This window comes from Taudactylus pleione, unplaced genomic scaffold, assembly GCF_031769625.1.
Source record: "Taudactylus pleione unplaced genomic scaffold, aTauple2 ptg000214l, whole genome shotgun sequence".
NCBI lineage: Eukaryota > Metazoa > Chordata > Amphibia > Anura > Myobatrachidae > Taudactylus > Taudactylus pleione.
This window is the reverse complement of record NW_028284616.1, coordinates 13012165-13031499: the sequence shown is the minus strand read 5'-3', so window position 1 is coordinate 13031499 and position 19335 is coordinate 13012165. Positions and strand designations below refer to the sequence as shown.

Sequence of the window (19335 nt, the reverse complement as noted above, 5' to 3'; positions counted from 1 at the left end):
GTACCCACCTCAAGTATGCAAGTTTGTCACTTCATGTATGCATTTCCCAATAACATTTAATGATAGAGCATGTTTATGAAATATCATATTATCCTTAAATGTGTGCTGGTTACATGATATTTCTGTCTGAACCTAGTTGCTGTCATACAGGAAGCTACATGTGGTGAGATATAGTCTCTGACAGGAAATGTGCATGTTGCTTTTTTTAACACTGTTATATATGTTAGGTAGGTGCATACTTATATATACATTTACAGAGAAAGATTGAGAAATGCATACTGAAGGAATTAAATATACCTGTTATTAGAAGAAAGGAATATGAACGCACAAAGGACAAATCATTGGGGTAACCTAAGTATGTTGACACGATAAGACAATAAACAAAAACAAGCATTGTCTTCCAAATTTCAGTAGTGGCACAGATCCTACATACATAATATATATATACCAAGAGAAGAAACAAATTTACAAAGCCACACTCTGTCCTTCATATTCACTGGAAGCTGACACCGGATCCTGTCAAAGGTAATATTATATATTTTTTTCAAATATTGATAAGTACCTAAAGGATGAGAACAATCACTATAGTACCTGCAGCAATGCTTAATAATTCTTTGTCAAAACAGGGTATAATACATTGTTGTGTCTCATTGGTATACATAACTAAGTTTATTTTTATTAGACTCTTCCTTTTTCCTGTATTTTTACTATAAGAATACAGTAAATAGTTCTCAGGTTTGAAACAATTTTGCGCACTTGTTTCATAACTGTTCAAAATGCAATGGTTATTAGGCAATAATCAAACAAGGCATCATTGCGACTTAGCAATAAATCTAACCAGTAGAAGCAATGTGCTGGGAGATGTAATGGGGTAGATGTAAAACATACAGATAGATATAGAATTGGAAATGGGCCCATCCTAGCAAAACTATAAATAGCAGAATAAATACAAAGCTGTCCAGTAATTGTGTGCTGCATGAAAGGTTGCCTGTATTTTCTCTGCATGCAAATAAACAAATGACATCTTCACCCGTTACCTGGTTTTTCCAGGTATAAATTTATACCCATTGGCTGGATTTTCTGATGGACAAATCCTGCTGCAGATGCAGCTTCACCAGTGCTCTCCTTCATCTAGAGCTGGTGAGTTATACTGCATGATTATTGTATCATCACTGCAGGCATTGGATTTACACTGTGTTTAGCAGTGACACCTGGATTGAAGATATACAACGGGATCGGTACCCCTTCACCCTTGTACTGAAAAAAAATCAGATTTGTCATGACCAGTGGCGGCTCCAGAGGTGGGGCTGCAGCGCAGTTCAAAATTCAAATAGGGGAGCCACACCAACTGCCAGTAAGTCCCAGCTGGCGATGTTTGGGGTGGCAGTTGTTGTGACTTCCCTATTTGAATTTTGAACTGCGCTGCAGCCCCACCTCTGGAGCCGCCACTAGTCATGGCCCTTCCTCATGAAGCCACACCCCCTTTTCAGGGGTGCATCTTATATCCCTAATTGAGAACTGTGTGTGTGTGGTGGGCGCCAATACTCTTTCTGGCCCAGGGCACCAAAAAGTTTTGTTACGGCTCTGCTTATTCACATCAGTCTGTGTTCGAGTGGAGCTTATATTCTAAATTCCCTACTACACACACAACCTATGGGACAATTTTGTCATGAAACCAATTAATCTAACATTTGTTTTTGAATGGTGGAAGGAAACTGGGGCATCTGGAGAAAACCTGGAATGAACATACAAACTCCACACACATAGGGTCTTAGTTGGAATTGAACACATGACCCCGGGGCTAAACACTGTGTCACTGTGCTGCCTTATTTCCATATGAGCAACAGATAGTAATTTTCCTGAGCAATAATATTGCTTTCTATTTTGTTAGTAAAACATGTGCCTTAAAAAATAATATTTTAAATATATAATATATTATTACACATAACTTTATTTATGGACATCTATGGTTTGATTTATTTGCATGTGTGGATCACATGGGTTGTTGCTGACATTTGGTGAAAATTTTATTACAATAGCCCCATTACAAATATATTTACTGAGAAAAATGTTGATGTGTTCAAAACTTACACTTCAATGCTTATTTTACCCGCTGTATATATATATACATATATGTGCAAATACAGATTTCGGCACTACACACACTCCTCACACATCTTTGTTTACAGAGTTATCTTGGGTACACACTGGCTGAAGGATATATTGGCCGATCAATTGATTCGCCCAATATATCTGTCAGTGTGTACCCAGCTTTACTTGCTCTTTTTTCTTTGCTCCCTAAAGATTTGTTTACTTCCCTAAGATTTGTCTTTGCTTCAAAGTACTTTGCATACCAAAAAACAATATTGCACAAGTATTTTTTTTTGAGTGATGTCCAAAGGGGTAGAGCATACTTACCTACTCTCCCGATTCGGCCAGGAGCCTCACGAAAATTGGGTGCTGCTCCCGCCCCCCCCGAAAGAGTAGGCAAGCCTTCCGGCGACCCTTCGGCCCTCCACACAATTTCTAGACAAACCCCCACAGCGAGGGGGGCCATAATGAGATAATGTCAGCATTGTGTGGTGGGGGCGGGGTCAAAATGATGAGATTCCATGGCCACGCCCCCCATTCCGCCCCATTTACAGGTATTATGCTTGATTACGCCCCCTGTACAGCACCACGTCCCCCTGCTTGACCGACCTAGCTGACCCCTTCTGGATGGGGCTGTCAGAATGTCAATTGCAAATTGAATGTCATTTAAAAGGGTCCCGGAAGAACAATCGGCTTGCCTTGAAAAAGCAGTAATTTGTGAAACGTACGTTGGCTTCACTGGCCGTACATTGTCTGTACTTATGGAAATGTTTTCCTAATATACATTAACCACAGTATGTTAGTGGTGAACAGATAGGGGAGCAGTTTGATATATGGAGGCAGGTGCTGTCAGCTTTCAGTACGAGCGTAGCGCTACACGGCAGCAGTGATAGTCTCTCTTGAGACAGGATCTCTGGAATTGATATAACTGCACCAGCGTGGTATATTCCTAGTGTATGGAAGAATTAATCCCAACAATTACCTAACCATTGACCTCTGAGAACCCATTAGTATAACTCATCCATGACAGCCTGGGAGTTAGAAACAACAGAAGGGTGTCAGTGATTAGTGCTAGTGCCATAGGCAAATGCAGGGGGGTTTCCGTCTGCCTGGAAACCCCCCTCCCCAGCCCACACCATGACCACAATAGAAATAGTAAAATAATAAATTGTTACTAGTGCTGCATGTTCTTCTCAGTATCACAAATGAAATAATTGGCACCACCTGTGGATCTTTTAACATGTATCAGCCAGTAATAAATAACCTGTGCACCAACTAGAAGATCTGGAAAACATGCACTGTTAGAGATGCACTGCTATAGAGCACAATATGTACATATATGTCCAGGGCAGTGCTAGGTTCTTCTGCTGCTCCTCCATTCTCCCAGACTTGCTCCTATAGTCTGAAATGGTGCCCACATCTAAAATAAATACATTCACCTCAGGCAGCATGGCCTACTGACACATTTCATGGCTTACTGTGATCACTGGTCCTGTGTATGCTGGAATTATTACAGACAATACACTTTCTATGACGCATATTAAAGCTGGCTAAAAACTAATTCTGCCCTCTTCATTGACAGGCCACACTCGCTCTAAAATTAAGCATTTGGAAACCCCCCTCTGGAAATCCTGCATTTGCCACTGAGTGCAGCGCTGCATGGCTTTTCTATAGCAGTGACAGTCTCTCATGAGATACTATATGACCTCCAATTTCCACATACCTGCACCAGCACTGCAATATAGTATATAAACATGTGGATAACACCAGGGGCGTCTTAAGAGAGGAGGGGGCCCATGTGCACTCCCTGTGCAGGGCCCCCTCCTCTCTCCCCGGTTGCCGGCAACCAACTGATGCGGCTAGCCAGCCACCGGAGCCTTAGTAGATTCCAGGCTCTAGAGTGTGCCCGGAGTCTACTGCGCATGCGCAGAACGCCAGTAAATGGCTGTGGCGGCCATTTTTCTGGCGTTCTGTGCATGCGCAGTAGAGTTAGGGCACATTCTAGTGCCCGGAGTCTAGTGCGCATGCGTAGAAGACCGGAAAAATGGCCGCGGCGGCCATTTTCTGGTGTTCTGAGCAGTGCAAACACCCGACGTGGGACCATGGACAGGTAAGTCTAAAATAATATGGGTGCAGTGTGTGCGCTGCGGGGCACCCATTATAGATATGCCACTGGATAACACACTAGTTCCCACTGGCCGCATAATAACAGGTTTATGAGAACCTATCCATATAATTTATTAATGGCAGTGTAGTAGTGGAAATATAATAGGAGATACAGCTCATGAGTTCCATATCACGTACAAGCTGACAGAAGGTTAATCTAATTGCAGCACTAAATTATAATAAATTAACAGTGATAGCTGCTTAAAGATATACCTTCCAGCCCTGCGTGATTACTCGTATGTTTTTCACAACTACTGCACCTGTTGCACCTAATGTCTAACATATTTACGTCAGATAAACCAAAGATGTAATGCGTAGGAGAAGCTACACTATATACTGTGAATTGTGAACCTTTATGGTGTTTTCAACATACTATAGGGTGATAAGTCCAATATATAGATAACAATGATTGGACAAATCAAATACACCTGATATATGTAGGACATTCACCCTTTATTTTATTTTATTCTCATCATATATATTCCCATTGTACATAAACAACTGACATATTTTGGAATAAGATTGGATAATTAACACAATGTATAAATTTGTGTAAGAAAGGAGAGTTGTCGGACTCCCTGGAATATAATACCAATTGCAACATTTTTTCTCCTTGATCTATGTCCTTGAATGTGTCAATAAGAGTAACAAATACAATTGTATCAATACAATAGGAGTATTCATATCTATAGACTGTCTCCTTTCTAATACATATAAATACATACTAATGATATCTGACCATGTGGAACAACTAATGACATTGATGGGAAGTAATAGATGTGGTCAACAAATTGACTAATATATATGTGACATCTAACATAATATACTGTATAATTCTAGCCCTATTCCCCCACTAAAAATATATATACAGACTTGTACTGGTCATACAATCAATTTTAATACATTATTTCTAACTTGAATCACACTTTTTTTCTGTTCTTTTTAATATCTCACGGACTGTTAATGAATACAATACAATTTTTAAGATAACAATAAAAGGTATATTTTAATAAATACTGTGCATCAAACAAAGACAACCCTTTCTGTCCTCTTTCTGTATAAGCTGCCAGAATGTCAGCAAGCATGGGGTAGAGAACGAATGTTTATGAACCAAACTGTTTAAAAAGTGTATTTTATTTATGTGTCCCAGGAAAGGAGAGAAAGAAATGATGTTGATTCAAATTCCATTCAATTTTTACTCTCAGTATGATTCTGTTCCCAATTCTAATTCCAAGAGGTCTATTTAAAATGAAAAGCAAAAGTGGCAGAGCAGATTGGCACTAAGCTGAATGATGGCCTGTTCTTGTGTCCTGACGTTAGTATAGGGATGGATGGAATAGTTATTATCCCAACCATGGGGATGCCGGCGCTTAGAATGCCAGTGCCGGCATTCCGACACCAGTCAGAATCCTGGCGCTGGCATCCTGACAGTAAGTATTGGGGTTAGGGATTAGGGTTAGGCACTGGGGGAGGAGGGCTAGGTTTAGGCTGCGAGGGAGGGTTAGGGTTATGGGTAGGGGAAGGAGGGTATACTTACCTGCTTCTGTCGTGATTATGACCTTATCAGGGTGCCGGCGGCGGGATTCTAACTGCCGAAATCCCGACCAACGGCATCCCGTACCCAACCCGGGATGGACATCGGTTTCCGATGTTTCACTACCATCAATGTTTTCCTTTCGATGGTAGTGTTTTTACCATTCGATGACGGCTTTCCGATTGTAGCAGCCATCCATTCGATGGTGTAGAAGCAGTGGCCATCCAATGTTAAAATATAGCTGAATTCAGGGACATTTTTCGATGTGCTAATCATATTAATATTTTTTTCCATCAAATTCTTTTGTGCTATGGTTAGTTACCATTGCATCGAAAGTTTAGATGGCGACAGCACAGCCATCATCTGATGGAGGGCTTCCAATGCCTATCCCTAGCGTGGTAGTGAGCAAGCAGGGAGAAGAAGTGTGTAAGTGAGACTGACATCTAAAGTACATACTGTATAGCTCTTTAGTCAAGTGGCGGTTCAAAAGGGTACAGAAGGCATCATGTAATTTTTTTTAATGCCTTGTATACAAACTGAGATATCTTGAATTGTTGCTAACTAACTTACTTGTATTAAGTGATTTGTGCTGGAGACGAGAAGTATAGAAAGCCAAAAATAAGTGACTGTAAATAAGGCAAATCTACTTTATTTTAAACTATCAAAGCAGCAATTCTTAAAGGGATTCGTCATCACTTAAATATTAATTTTCTCTTATATTTGTAATATCCATGTATCGGGGCTATTCATTACACAAATAATACAGGAGATTACATTGGTGTGCCAATGCTGTCTGCAGTCCCCTTATACTAGTAGTGACTCAGCAAAATCCAAAATCTGAAAGTTTTCAGAATTTGACTGCAAAATTTATCCCATCTTCAGTTAGCGCTGGTTCCTTCCTAGAGCCCCCCTCCTTCCTATGGGACGTGGTCCAGGTTGCGAAGAGGAATCTAACTGCATCCCTCCGCCCACTCTGGCCCTGCAGCCCTTATGGCAGTGCCCATGCATGGTCGGGTCACATTGTTCGCACAAACAATGTGGGTCAGACCCAGCAGTGTAAAGTTCACCCACTACTACCAGTGGTAGGGATTGTGGGGATAGCTGCTTTTTGGAGTGCTTTTTGGAGCAGAGCAGCTGTCCCTGCAATGGAGCAATATTGAATTGCTTATGTATTTTAGTATCCATCAACACAACTGTGTTTTACATCTGTTTTTAGTTTTGCATACTAATAAAGCATCTACAGTATGTACACAAATATGATGGCTTTGTGGGCCTACACCAGTCCACCCACTCTGCAGCTTTATTCTGACCTTTGCTTGTGTAACAATGTTTTCCACCTCTACTCCAATGTTTCTACAGATGTCTGGTGAAAACACTCCACTCCTGTGGGGTTCACGCTCTTGTAGCACCTACTCTTCTGTCACTGGATCTCTCAAACTACTCTTATATACATCTTCATTGCCATCCACTCCTCAGTCAGACCCACAGATGAGCTTTCCTGGTGGACACTACTCTGCAGAAGAACTATGCACTGCAGCTGCCAAATCCTGCGGTAAGAGGAAGACATGAAAGCAAGCTGAAATCACTCATAGGAAATAAATTATATATACATATATATAGTGTATATATATACAGCATGTGTATATATATATATATATATATATATATACATGTACAGTATATATATATATATACAGAGAGAGAGAGAGTAGATTTATATATATTAATAGCTAAAATTTATATTTTTAATTTATATAGTGCCAATCTTTTAAACAGCTCTTTCAGTGTTCCTAGTCTTACAGCAAGCTCAAAACTAAATGGAATTAACTAACCGTCATCATCACAAATCTATTCGTAAACTAGAAATTCTGCAAAACAGGGATTTACAAATACAGTGCAGAAAGATGGGGCAATAGCACAAAACAAAGATTGTATCACTGTAACATCTCACCTCTGCAAAATGTTTTTTTCTGCTACAAACTCACTTTGCACAAAATGTCTCTCTTCTCTGTCTGCCAGTATATGTTTGGGCTGTGGGAGGAAGCAGCAGCACAAAGGGGAACCCATTATATATATATATATATACATATATATATATATATAATTGCATCTACACTGTACTTTATACATAAGTTTATACTGCAGCAGATTTTATTTTAATTTGGACAGTCCTACTTACTGTAGATGTGACATGACAAAGGGACTAGCATATTTGTAATAAATCTATGCATGTGCTGTGATATTTTGAGTTATCGCTCTATATGAAGTTCACTTCATACACCCAACTTTTTCGAATAAGTGGATATGTGCATACATACCTTTGGTAAGGGTACTCATATGCTAGTAATGGTCTTTAGGGAATTGTCCAATCTAAATACACTGACCAATATGTAGCCAGGATTAAAGATTATCTCTGTTTAATTATGCCCCATCAAGACAAATATTTATCTACTTAACCCTGAGAATAAAATGTACAGTAGTTTGCCACACCTTATATATTAACACGTCTTTGCCCCACAGGAATCCTGCCTGTCTATCATTCCTTTTTTGCACTGGCATCTCCAGATCTCAAGACCTGGTATAATCCAAACTACATATTTACAGTGGATGGTTGCATTGCTCACGTTGTGGTTTTTCGCCTCAGGTAATGTGTTGTTGTTCCTGTTTAGGTATAAGATACTGTGTAATACCTCTTTTCCACCAAAAACCCGGGTACAACCTGGGTTTTTGGACATGGTTCCAACCCAGGTCAGACCCCATTTACACTGCACCTTCGATCTGGGTTACTCCCAGGTCAGCCCTGTTCAAACTGAACCCAGGTCTGCCCTGCTAAACCTGTTAGGTCATAAAAAGTTTGAGTTGACTACTCCACAACCACCAATCAGCTCATTTTAGGCATGACCCAGCTTGGATAACCTGGGTCGGGCCGTTTACATTGCACCATTACCCTGGTCCATCCTGGGTCCAACCCTGGTAGCTACCTGGGTTGGATTGGCGTGTCACTTGACCCAGGTTATTTTTTACACTGAGCTGCGACTGAGCTGCGACCTGCGTAGACCCAGCAAAAACCCAGGTTTTTGCTCTGGTGTAAAAGGGGTATAACAGTAGGCAGGGTTAATTGTAAATCTATACTTATATAGTTTATACCAAAGACAGAAAGAACTGGATACTTAGCACATGATATGCAGACATGTAGCATACTGAATTTTGCACAAATGTATAAATATGTAACTCAGTTATATCTCCTATTACTTTAAGACATCTCCTTAATTATTTTTTCTATTTTTAACCTAAAATGTTGCTTTGCAGTCTCTATTATGTCCTAATTAAAGATAGGGGACCTTATGATTATTTCATGTGTCACATTGTACTTTGGTAGAATTATGGATTTAAATGTAATTTTCTCTACAAATTGTGCCCGAATGGTTAATTATACATCTAATTGAAAGTATAGGTTTGCACCCTATCTATGCTACTTTTTAATGATGTATAAATATTAGAGATGTGCGGCTCGGTTTTCTGAAAACTGAACATGCCTGAACTTTGGGGTTCCGAGTCGAATTGAGTCCTGGCTTGGATCACGTTTGGGGTTCCGTGTAGAACCAAGTCCCAGATTAAAAACTGAACTCAGGTTTTGGATAGCATGTAAACAGGTCCTAATTACATTATTTTAGCTGTTTTTATCAATTTGATAGAAATCCAAAAACAAAACCAAATCCCAACCAAAACACTTGAGGATAATTTTGCCAAAACCAAAATTATTAAATTTTAGGGTGGTTTTGCCAAAACCAAAACACGGGGGTCCCCACATATCTCTAATACAAATGAAGTTGTTGTGAGAAGAGAAAATGGTTTATGAGACACTGCAGTCACCTGCTAGATAGGAACATCATCATAAATTCATGCTCTAGACCTCTTTAACCTCATTTAAACATCTTCTCCTGTAACAAAATCTCTATTTTACCTGTGGACACAATATACGTTTTTTGAGTAAAGTGCACCTCAATCCATCTGCCACCTCCCACTGTGGGCAACATTTAAAATTCCTGTAATTGAAGCCACCATATGCCATGGCACAAGAATAGGTGCACATACAGTATATCATAGCAGCATTAATGATTTAAGTACTATTAACTGGGGAGGGGTTAATACACAAAAAGACATCAAAAGCAACTGAATAGTCCTACTGATAGTCATCACCATCAACCTTGCGTATCGCTGCACCAGCCCCCCAGCACAAGCAAGAGATATACCTCTTAAAATATCTGCTAAAATTTCTAATAGTGTTGTAAATATATGAATGCACCCTTGTTGTACTTGGGGAATATCTGCATGATGCTGCCTGCCTCTGGTTTGCCTCTCCAGTCATAAGGAAACTTAGGAGGAGATGTACAAGCAGTGAAAAGAGTGCAGATGAGTGCCTGACACTGCCTGCCTCTGGTTTACCTCTCCAGTCATAAGGAAATTTAGGAGGAAATGTACTATCATTGAAAAGAGTGCAGAAGAGTGCCTGACGCTCCCTGCCTGTGGTTTGCCTCTCCAGTCATAAGGAAACTTAGGAGGAGATGTACAATCAGTGAAAAGAGTGCAGAAGAGTGCCTGACGCTGCCTGCCTCTGGTTTGCCTCTCCAGCCATAAGGAAACTTAGGAGGAGATGTACAATCAGTGAAAAGAGTGCAGATGAATACCTGACGCTGCCTGCCTCTGGTTTGCCTCTCCAGTCATAAGAAAATTTAGGAGGAGATGTACTATCATTGAAAAGAGTGCAGAAGAGTGCGTGATGCTGCCTGCCTCTGGTTTGCCTTTCCAGTCATAAGGAAACTTAGGAGGAGATGTACAAGCAATGAAAAGAGTGCAGAAGTGCACTTGTAGACAAGTACAGTTTATAAAATGATGGGTAGAAAGTGATAGGTTGCTATGAGCAACTTCTCCACTTGTACACTGTGCTTATCCACTCTTTTGCTTGATACATCTCCCTTAGTAATTTTTGCCTGTGCTTACAGGAAGTCCAAATGCCAGATGGCTGAATCTCATCCGGCTCGGTCATCTTCGTGCATGGTTACATTGGAGAGTGATCCTGCAGGAGCATATTTAAATCCAAATGCAAGGAAATCGTAACTCATTCCTAATCAATAATCTAGAGTCATTTCCGACCTAAAGCATAAACTCAATCGTCAAATGACAGATGAACCATAACCGGGAATCTTAACACTTTATAACTAATATAAAGACATGAGACCAACTGTGCCATTCAAAACTAATGGTCAGCTTAATTTATTACAACATAGGTATGGTGGCAGAAGAAATAGCGGCAAGCATATTGCGACCACTTGACTTAGGCAAATTATGTCACAGATTGCGAGGGCCAACTATCTCCTTGTCAAAGGCAAATGTGAAATTACACTTCAAAGGGCCAATTATCCCTTTCTAAGCAAATGGGGAGGTATCCAACATCCATGCCAATGCACTATTCAGGCCCGCTCGGTTGAGAGGTGCTGCTGACCCCAGTAGGATGAAAGCAGCCTAACCAGTGCATTTAAGGGAAGTGCACCCCCATACTGCAGAAAAATTACCGCCAAGTTGCCGGTCTTTCCTTGCCGACAAGACACAAAAAAATTAAGGAGGGGGGGGCTCAAAGCAAGTAGGCAGGAATGCACAAATAACTGACCTAAACATCCTATAGACCCACCCCAAAGCTAATGCCCACCAAGCCCTCAAACCAAAGCCACACACCCCCTTCACTATTAACTCATTCTATCCCTGACTGGAGGTTTGAGAGCCTTCAGTTCTAGTCAAACTTCAGTTATCTTTTGAAACACTGATTTTGCACCTCCATATGGAAGCCTAACGTTAGCATCAGCTAAGTCTATGAGCCCAGAATTATATTATGTTCAGTCAAGGGCATATAAAGTGATCATCAGGATCCATAGCAAAATTGTATTTGGAAGGGTGAGGGCAGGCTTGGTGAGACCCTCACTCTGCTGTTTAGATCATCTATGGGTCCTGCTGCTTGCACAGTAAAGCATGTCAGCTCCTGGAGACCAGAGTTGGGTTTTCCAGAGTAGGTGGAACAGTTTTGCTTGGTTCTCTTCATTGCTGGGCCAGTCAATGATGAGTATATAATATGCATTTGTTTTTACTAATAGCTTACTTTATAAGGAGAACATTTCTTAATTAATTATTTATATCTATTAAAAGGTTCTTCTTCCCCAATTGGATTGGTTCAGGTGAACAAAAATCTACACGTTGCAGCCTCATGGATTTGCCCCATGACCCAATTCTCAGCTACCAGGTCATAGATTATCTCTTTGCCCAGGTAAGAGTGATAAAGTTTGCTGGATATTTAATTACTGTAGCTGCGAATGTAGCTATGAATTACACTTAAATACATTTTTCTCTTATACAGGATTGATATCACAGTCCTCATTTACAGTTGGGAGTACATCAGTATTTGTGGTGTTAATATACGCATTAACATACTGATTCTGGTTATGTGCACAAAATGCATCCACGTCTAGATTAGTGTGCATCTTATGTTTGCATCTCCTTAAGCCTGGAGAGGTGAAACATAGGCGACCAAGCATAAGTTGAGTACAGTAAGGTATGTCGACTAGAGAATGAGATGCGACCTAATGAGATCTGGAAGCCTGCACAGATACATGTGCCTGTAGTTGTATATTTTTTGTGTACTAGAAACCTAGTACTGTATTGGTAGTGGAACTTGAAGGATGCTTTTAGTCCACTACTTGCCTCACTCTTTGTTCAAGGGCCATAAACAGAGTTTGCTGGTACACAGGTGAGGGTTGCAGTTCTATTTCTCTTTGTCACTTTCTTAATCCCTCCTAAGGAGGTTACTGGTCCTCGATGAGGGATTTTTATGTGCCTAGGGGCATTTGAAGCCTAGGGTCGTCAGTAGTTTGCGGGGCACCTGACCTGGACGGGCGGTCAGGGCTCTGCTCTGGCTACCCATAAATCGGATCTCAGCTCCGATTGAGCAGCTCATACATTCGGTAGAAGGAGCAGAGACAGTGGGGGCAGCGGGCAGCAACAAAAAAGGCCACTGGAGGTGGGCTGCTGCGAATACCCAGCCAAGGCAGCTCCTCTTCCTGCTGAGCCTGCGCCTGTGCTGTCTCCCTATAGCCTATAGCCTGCCAGCCACCCCCACAAAGCGCAGTCAGCCAGCTTTAAAGAGTAAGTCTTATAAAAATGTTTTGATTAATGTCAGCTCAGCATGTAGTGCTTTGCCAAGGGGGTATATTTACTATAGCTTCTAAAACAGACAAGTGGTGATGTTGCCCATAGCAACCAATCAGATTCTGTGTATCATTTTCTAGAATGCAATAGAGAAATTATAGCTAGAATCTAAGTGGTTGCTATGGGCAGCATCACTACTTGTCTGTTTTATAAACTTTAGTAAATCTACCCCAAGGAGTTTTCAGTAGACTCAGCGGATGATGTTTTTGTTTAGGAGTAAGAAGTCCATGTTCTTTCGAACTTGTGATAGCGCATACCTATCATAACTGTAACGGCAGGTATTAAGCAGTCATCTGTCTTTATACAGCAGACTCTTCTATACAGTAGACGCTCCTAGGTGTCCGGTGGTCCCGTATTCTCCAACTTATCACCCATGAGTCCACAGCGGCCCTCCTTGTGACTCTTTTTTGGCTTAACAGAGATTGGTACTCAAATCTTCTGCAGCCTCTTGCAGAAAGCCTGTAGTTGTTTCCACGTAGGCTGGATTTTCGTCAGCAGGTTCCGTTCTGGTACCCCTTGTTGCAACATCTTTGTTCCAGGATGATTGTCGACACCATGTTCCTGCAGCACAACCGGTGTCAGCTGCACACTAGCTTCTCATTAAGGAGTCTCATGATGCTTGGTGTGAAAGCAGTGTTTTCTCTTCTATCTCCATTTGGCTTTCCCGTTTTCTTCTGTTTGCCAGATGGTAATATCTGCCGGTCTTCGCCTAGGCTCAAGCTGCAGGGTGTTGCCCTATCCATCTTCTGTTGACATCAATTGGCCCTGCTACAGATTTAAACCCATTCTACAGGCAGTTTTTAAGGCCCAGTCATTTTTGGTTCCTCCTTCTGCCCCATGAGCTCTCATACTTAGGTTGACTTCCCTTGGTGCTCTGTCCTGTCACTCTCCCTTCCTCTAATGTCGGGCTGGGCTTTGTACACAGCTGGTCATTGGCCAATGCTGGCCTCTGCTTTCCACATTCCTCAACCCCTTGTGGTTCCTGTTTTGCCTGCTGACAAAGCAAATTCACTGTCTCTGGAGGTCATAGGAACTTTTCGAGTCTATGTTTCTCGTGTTGTTTCCACGCACAAAACAGTTTCCCTGTTTGTGCTCTATCATGCCTCAGATGAGGCTGGCCTGCTTCTAAGCGGACCTCTTTTCAGGTGGATCCATCTGGCTATTTCTCGGGTTATGTGGTCCTCTCCTCATTCTTACTCTGTTCATTTGGGCATTCCTTGGGGACCTTATGATTTGCCGGGTATGGAGCTTTTGATTCTTCCCTTTGTGGTAAGGTTACTCGGTCCACAGCTCTTAATTGGTTATGTTATAGGGCCAGAGGTTTGACCAGGTGGTTACACCTTCTGCTTGTAAATCGAAGGTTCCAGATTCCCAACCGTCTTGTTACCTGAAGTGTTGGATACTTTAACTGTATGTTTGTTATGGGCTACAGTGTTGCTTCCCTTACAATCGCAGTGTCAGGTTGTTGTCTAGGATAGGCCATTACTCACCTTAGCGCCGGCTTCTCCTGACCTCTCTAGCTGTCAGACGCCAGGTGCGTTAGTGAGTGACGCACTGAGGATTATACCTGGGGTCTGCTAGGACATTCATGTGCTTGCTCCATGATTTGGTTCCTGCGGTTACCGTCATGGGTGCAGCCATGACAGTCTACATCACCTGATTGTCCTTTACCCAACGGTAGCATTGGTTGCTGTCAGCTGACACCATCCTCCAATGGACTGCTACCTTAGGGTATTTAGCCGGGCTCCAGATAACAGGAAGTTGCCAGTACAACATTATAACTTCCATTGTATACTTGCTGTTGCAGCATTTCAGGTTCTAAGTTCCTTTCTTCCAGTGATACTCTCCTAGTGTTACCCACGGTGTGTGTGTTTACTCAGTACGTCATATGAGTACTATATCTGAAGTGTCATCATCCTGTGCCAGTTCTGTGTCTCGAACCACAGTGTGTGTACTTAGGACATCATTCAGAGCTGCTCGCAGAAAGCGAACGCTCGCTCTGAATGAGGGTGGGCGCTTTTTTTTTTAAGCCGGCCTCCTGGCCACTCACTAAGCTTTGGGTGACCACCCACAGCTTTTGCGAGCGGCCAGGTGATGGTCGCGATGGTCGCAACCATCGGGCTTGCGACGAGACCCTTGTGGTAGGGTCTCGTCTGCCGCAAGCCCCAGTGAGCTTCCGGCTCTAAAAGAGCCGGAAGCTCACTACTGACATCACTGGTGATGTCAGTAGGGCCACCCACAAACGGCAGGCATTCCTTCATGAATGCCTCCATTTGTCTAGCCACCCCACCCACCCCACCTACAAAATGGGGTGAGCTGTGATGTCAGTGGGGCTGGACCCAGAAGGTAGGCGTTCCCATGGGAATGCCTCCATCTGGCAGCCACGCCCCCGGCACGCCCCCTTTGGTGCGAGACCCCGAGCGACGGCTACCCCGTCGCTCGCCGGGTCTCGCGCATGCGCACGACGGAGCTCCCTCCATTGTGCGCATGTGCATTTGGGTACCATCGACCCGCTTGCGAGCGTCCTGAGCTCGCGAGCGGGTCTGAATGAGACCCAATATACATTATATTGTATATATGATAGGTGCAGAGTCACCAATTTATCAAAATGTGTTTAGCCCTCCACCTAAAGAGACCTCACCACAGTGTCAGCAGTGTATAGTGCTGAGTTAGAAAGACAACATCAGTTTTTCAATATTTAAGTTAGAATTGTAACTGTTATTAATACATGTGTATGTGTGTGTACATGCAGGCGCACCATGAGGGGGGATGGTACTAATTATCCAGGCCTGTGCTTAATGGACAGGCCTGGCAGAGGCCCGTGTCCACCTCCTGCCTTCCCGTCCTTTACCTGTCATCGACAGCAGCCTGTGTTTACCCAGCCCATCAGACGCTGCTGTGTGCTGGGCTGCAGTGGGACCAAGGAGGCAGTCTCCTCTGGCTGTGTTGTGGTGTGGGAGTAGCAATCACTAATCGTGCACCCCAGCCCCCCATGGATTTGCCCCTGGCTGAGGGCCCCTACATATATAAGTGGCCACGTCTCCCCAAAATTACCGGGTCCCGACAAGGATCTCTACAGCCCTGTGTACATGCAGTGATGCCAGTGTTCTAGATAATTCATATTCTGAGGGTTGAATGTCCAGAACAGACATTGAACTGCTCGAAAAATGTCAAACTGGTTCAAAACTTTATCTAGTTCCATACAGCCAGATTTGAATTTGCAGTTTAAAATTTACGGCTCCTGTTTGTAGACTGAGGTTCACCATTCATACTCAAAGTTCGCAGTTTATAATTTGCCTTTCACAGTTAAATGAGTGTTTTAGATTTGTTGTTGCACACTACTAAAATAGGATTTTTCTTTCCTAAAAATTATTTTACTTTTTTTCTTTACTCAAACGAGATTTACCATTTGCAATTGAATACAGACTAAAGTTTGAATGTGTTTGAGCTGGCTAGACTAGATTAACCATGGTTAAACAGGCTCAAACTGGTGAAACCTGTTTAATTTTGTTCAATTTAGTTTTTTTTTTTCATTAATCTGAAATTTTAGGAATTCCAGTGAATATCAAATATTTAGCCAGTTTGAGCTTCTCTAATCCTGAGTGAGAATTCCACAGAGTGGTGTTTTGAGTAGAGATGTGCGCCGACCCCCATGTTTTTGTTTTTGTTTTGGATCTGGATCTACCCTGGTTTTGGATCTGGATTGGTTTTGCCAAAACCTCCTCCATGTTTTGTTTTCGTGTTTTGGTTTTGGATCTGGATTTTGGCCCTCATTCAGAGCCGCTCGTTAGCGGCAGTACGCTCGTTCCGAGCGATGTTTGCACATCTGCGCATGCGTACGCTTTTTAGTACGCATGCGCGAACCAGTCAGTGCGGCCGAAAATCGTTTGTACGCTATATAGCGAGTGCCTGCTATTTTGAGTGACAGAATGAGGCGTATGTGGGTGGTAACAGGGGAAGGTGCTTGAAAATGGGGAGTGGAGATCCGAACGCAGGCGTGCTTAAAGGTCAAAGCGGGCGTTTTATGGGTGTGTATATTTAAAACAGCAGCGTCATTGACCACGTCACTGGGTTATTTTATAGCCAGAACTGCACGCAAATTTGTGGTAGCAAACACCAACCACAAGAATAGCGAGCAGTTCATACGCTGGTCGATGTACTCGATTAATCTAATAAATAGCGGACATGACGTAGGATGCGTGCGGCCAGGGGGCGTTTTTAACAAATAAACGAGCGTATGTTTTGCTCGTTCGTTCAGGCTTAGAGGTGTGAACAGACTGCAATGTGCGTACGGATCATTTGAATAGCCACCCCTTGTTTTTAAACGAACGACCGCAAATAGCGAACGGCTCTGAATGAGGGCCTTTGTCTTAAAAAATCATAAAAACAGCTAAAATCACATAAAATGGGCCTTTTTTTTGTTCCTACAGTATAATTAACCTCAATAACATTTATTTCCAGTAATTTCCAATCAATTTTGGCCACCTCACAATATTATTTGCTTCATCTAGTTAAGGCCAAAAGGTTGCATCCAGCTAGCTGGCTGACTGAGCTAAGTGACACAGTGGGCGGCACTAACATGTGGCAGTTCAGTTTCTAATTTCCAACACGGATACAGTGTGTTATACAGTGTAGGTTGGATACACCAATAGTGCACTTACTGTGACAGCAGTGTCGGCAGAGCGGCGTTGCTGACGGTGTCCTCAGTGAAGGATGTCGGCAGTGCGGGGGTGCCAGCGGTGTCTTTAGTGCAGGTTTGCTGGCTGTGTCGGCAGTGCGTGGGTGCCAGCGGTGTCTTAGTGCAGGTTTGCTGGCTGTGTCGGCAGTGTGGTGGTGCCAGTGGTGTCTTTAGTGATGGTTTGCTGGCTGTGTCGGCAGTGCAGGGGGTGCCAGCGGTGTCTTAGTGCAGGTTTGCTGTCTGTGTCAGCAGTGCGGGGGTGCCAGCGGTGTCTTTAGTGCAGGTTTGCTGGCTGTGTTGGCAGTGCGGGGGTGCCAGCGGTGTCCTCATTGCGGGTTTGCTGACTGTGTCGGCAGTGCAGGGGATGCTGGCGGTGTCCTCAGTGCATGGAATGGCAGTACAGGGGTGTTCTCAATGCAGGGTGTCGGCGGTGTCGGCAGAGCGGGGGAGCCAGTGGTGTCCTCAGTGCAGGTTTGCTGACTGTGTCGGCAGAGCGGGGGTGCCAGCGGTGTCCTCAGTGCAGGTTTTCTGGCTGTGTCGGCAGTGTGGTGCTGCCAGTGGTGTCTTTAGTGATGGTTTGCTGTCTGTGTCAGCAGTGCGGGGGTGCCAGCGGTGTCTTTAGTGCAGGTTTGCTGGCTGTGTTGGCAGTGCAGGGGTGCCAGCGGTGTCCTCATTGCAGGTTTGCTGACTGTGTCGGTAGTGCAGGGGTTGCTGTCGGTGTCCTCAGTGCATGGAATGGTAGTACAGGGGTGTTCTCAATGCAGGGTGTCGGCGGTGTCGGCAGAGCGGGGGTGCCAGCGGTGTCCTCAGTGCAGGTTTGCTGACTGTGTCGACAGTGCAGGGGTGCTGGTGGTGTCCTCAGTGTGGGAGTGTCGGCAGTGTGGGGGACGCTAACGGTGTCCTCAGTACATTGGGCAGCAGTGCAGGAGTGTTGGCAGTGGTGGTGTCGGCAGTGTGGGATGGTGGCCGCCATCTTCTTTTCCTCTTTTGTGCTGTTTTCAATAGGCTTCATGCTGATTGGCTGACAGACAGCTCTCTCAGCCAATCAGCGTTAAGCGCGCTCAAAACAAAACCTCGCGACTCGACAGAGGGGTCGCGAGGTTTTGCCTCAGGTCAGGGTTCCGGGGCAGGCAGGGAGATCCGAGCTACACTCGGATCGCCCCGGATCCCCGAAATTCGGGATGGGTTCGGATCTCTGAGATCCGAACCCGCTCATCTGTAGTTTTGAGTGTTCTCTTGTTAAGGATGTTGCTGTAGTGGCTCTACTCCAGTCTCTGCATTAACTAAACACCCCCGTCTACTATAAGGTGTCTTACAGCTTAGCATCACTGAATGAACTGTACCCCTAAAATAAATTGTTATTAGGGTCTGTAGTCAAAGTACATAATGGCAGGGCCGGATTGATGGCTACATGGGCCTGGAGCTGAAAATGATCAAGGGCCTATTATGAAAAGCAGAAATATGTGACCATTGCTGTGTGGGTGTGGCCAATGCCATGTGGGCATGTACACCCCTATTCTCTCAGCCCCAATGTCTCCCTAAATATGTAAAATAAAAAAAAGCTTCATTTTGTATGGTAAATAGAAATATAATTTTAGTACTTATAATTTAT

The 19335-nt window shown here is 43.4% G+C and overlaps 1 protein-coding gene across 1 annotated transcript in view; it reads left to right on the top strand.

Annotated features, from left to right (window-relative positions):
• Positions 1–460: 460 nt before the first annotated feature.
• The window catches only part of JAK3 (Janus kinase 3), a 122229-nt gene continuing 103354 nt past the window's right edge, over positions 461–19335 (top strand). The window contains exons 1-4 of the mRNA XM_088478550.1: positions 461–525; positions 7151–7343; positions 8312–8435; positions 11990–12107. Of these exons, the coding sequence (XP_088334676.1) occupies positions 7151–7343; positions 8312–8435; positions 11990–12107 (435 nt within the window). The 5' untranslated portion in view covers positions 461–525. The remainder of the gene's footprint in view (positions 526–7150; positions 7344–8311; positions 8436–11989; positions 12108–19335) is intronic.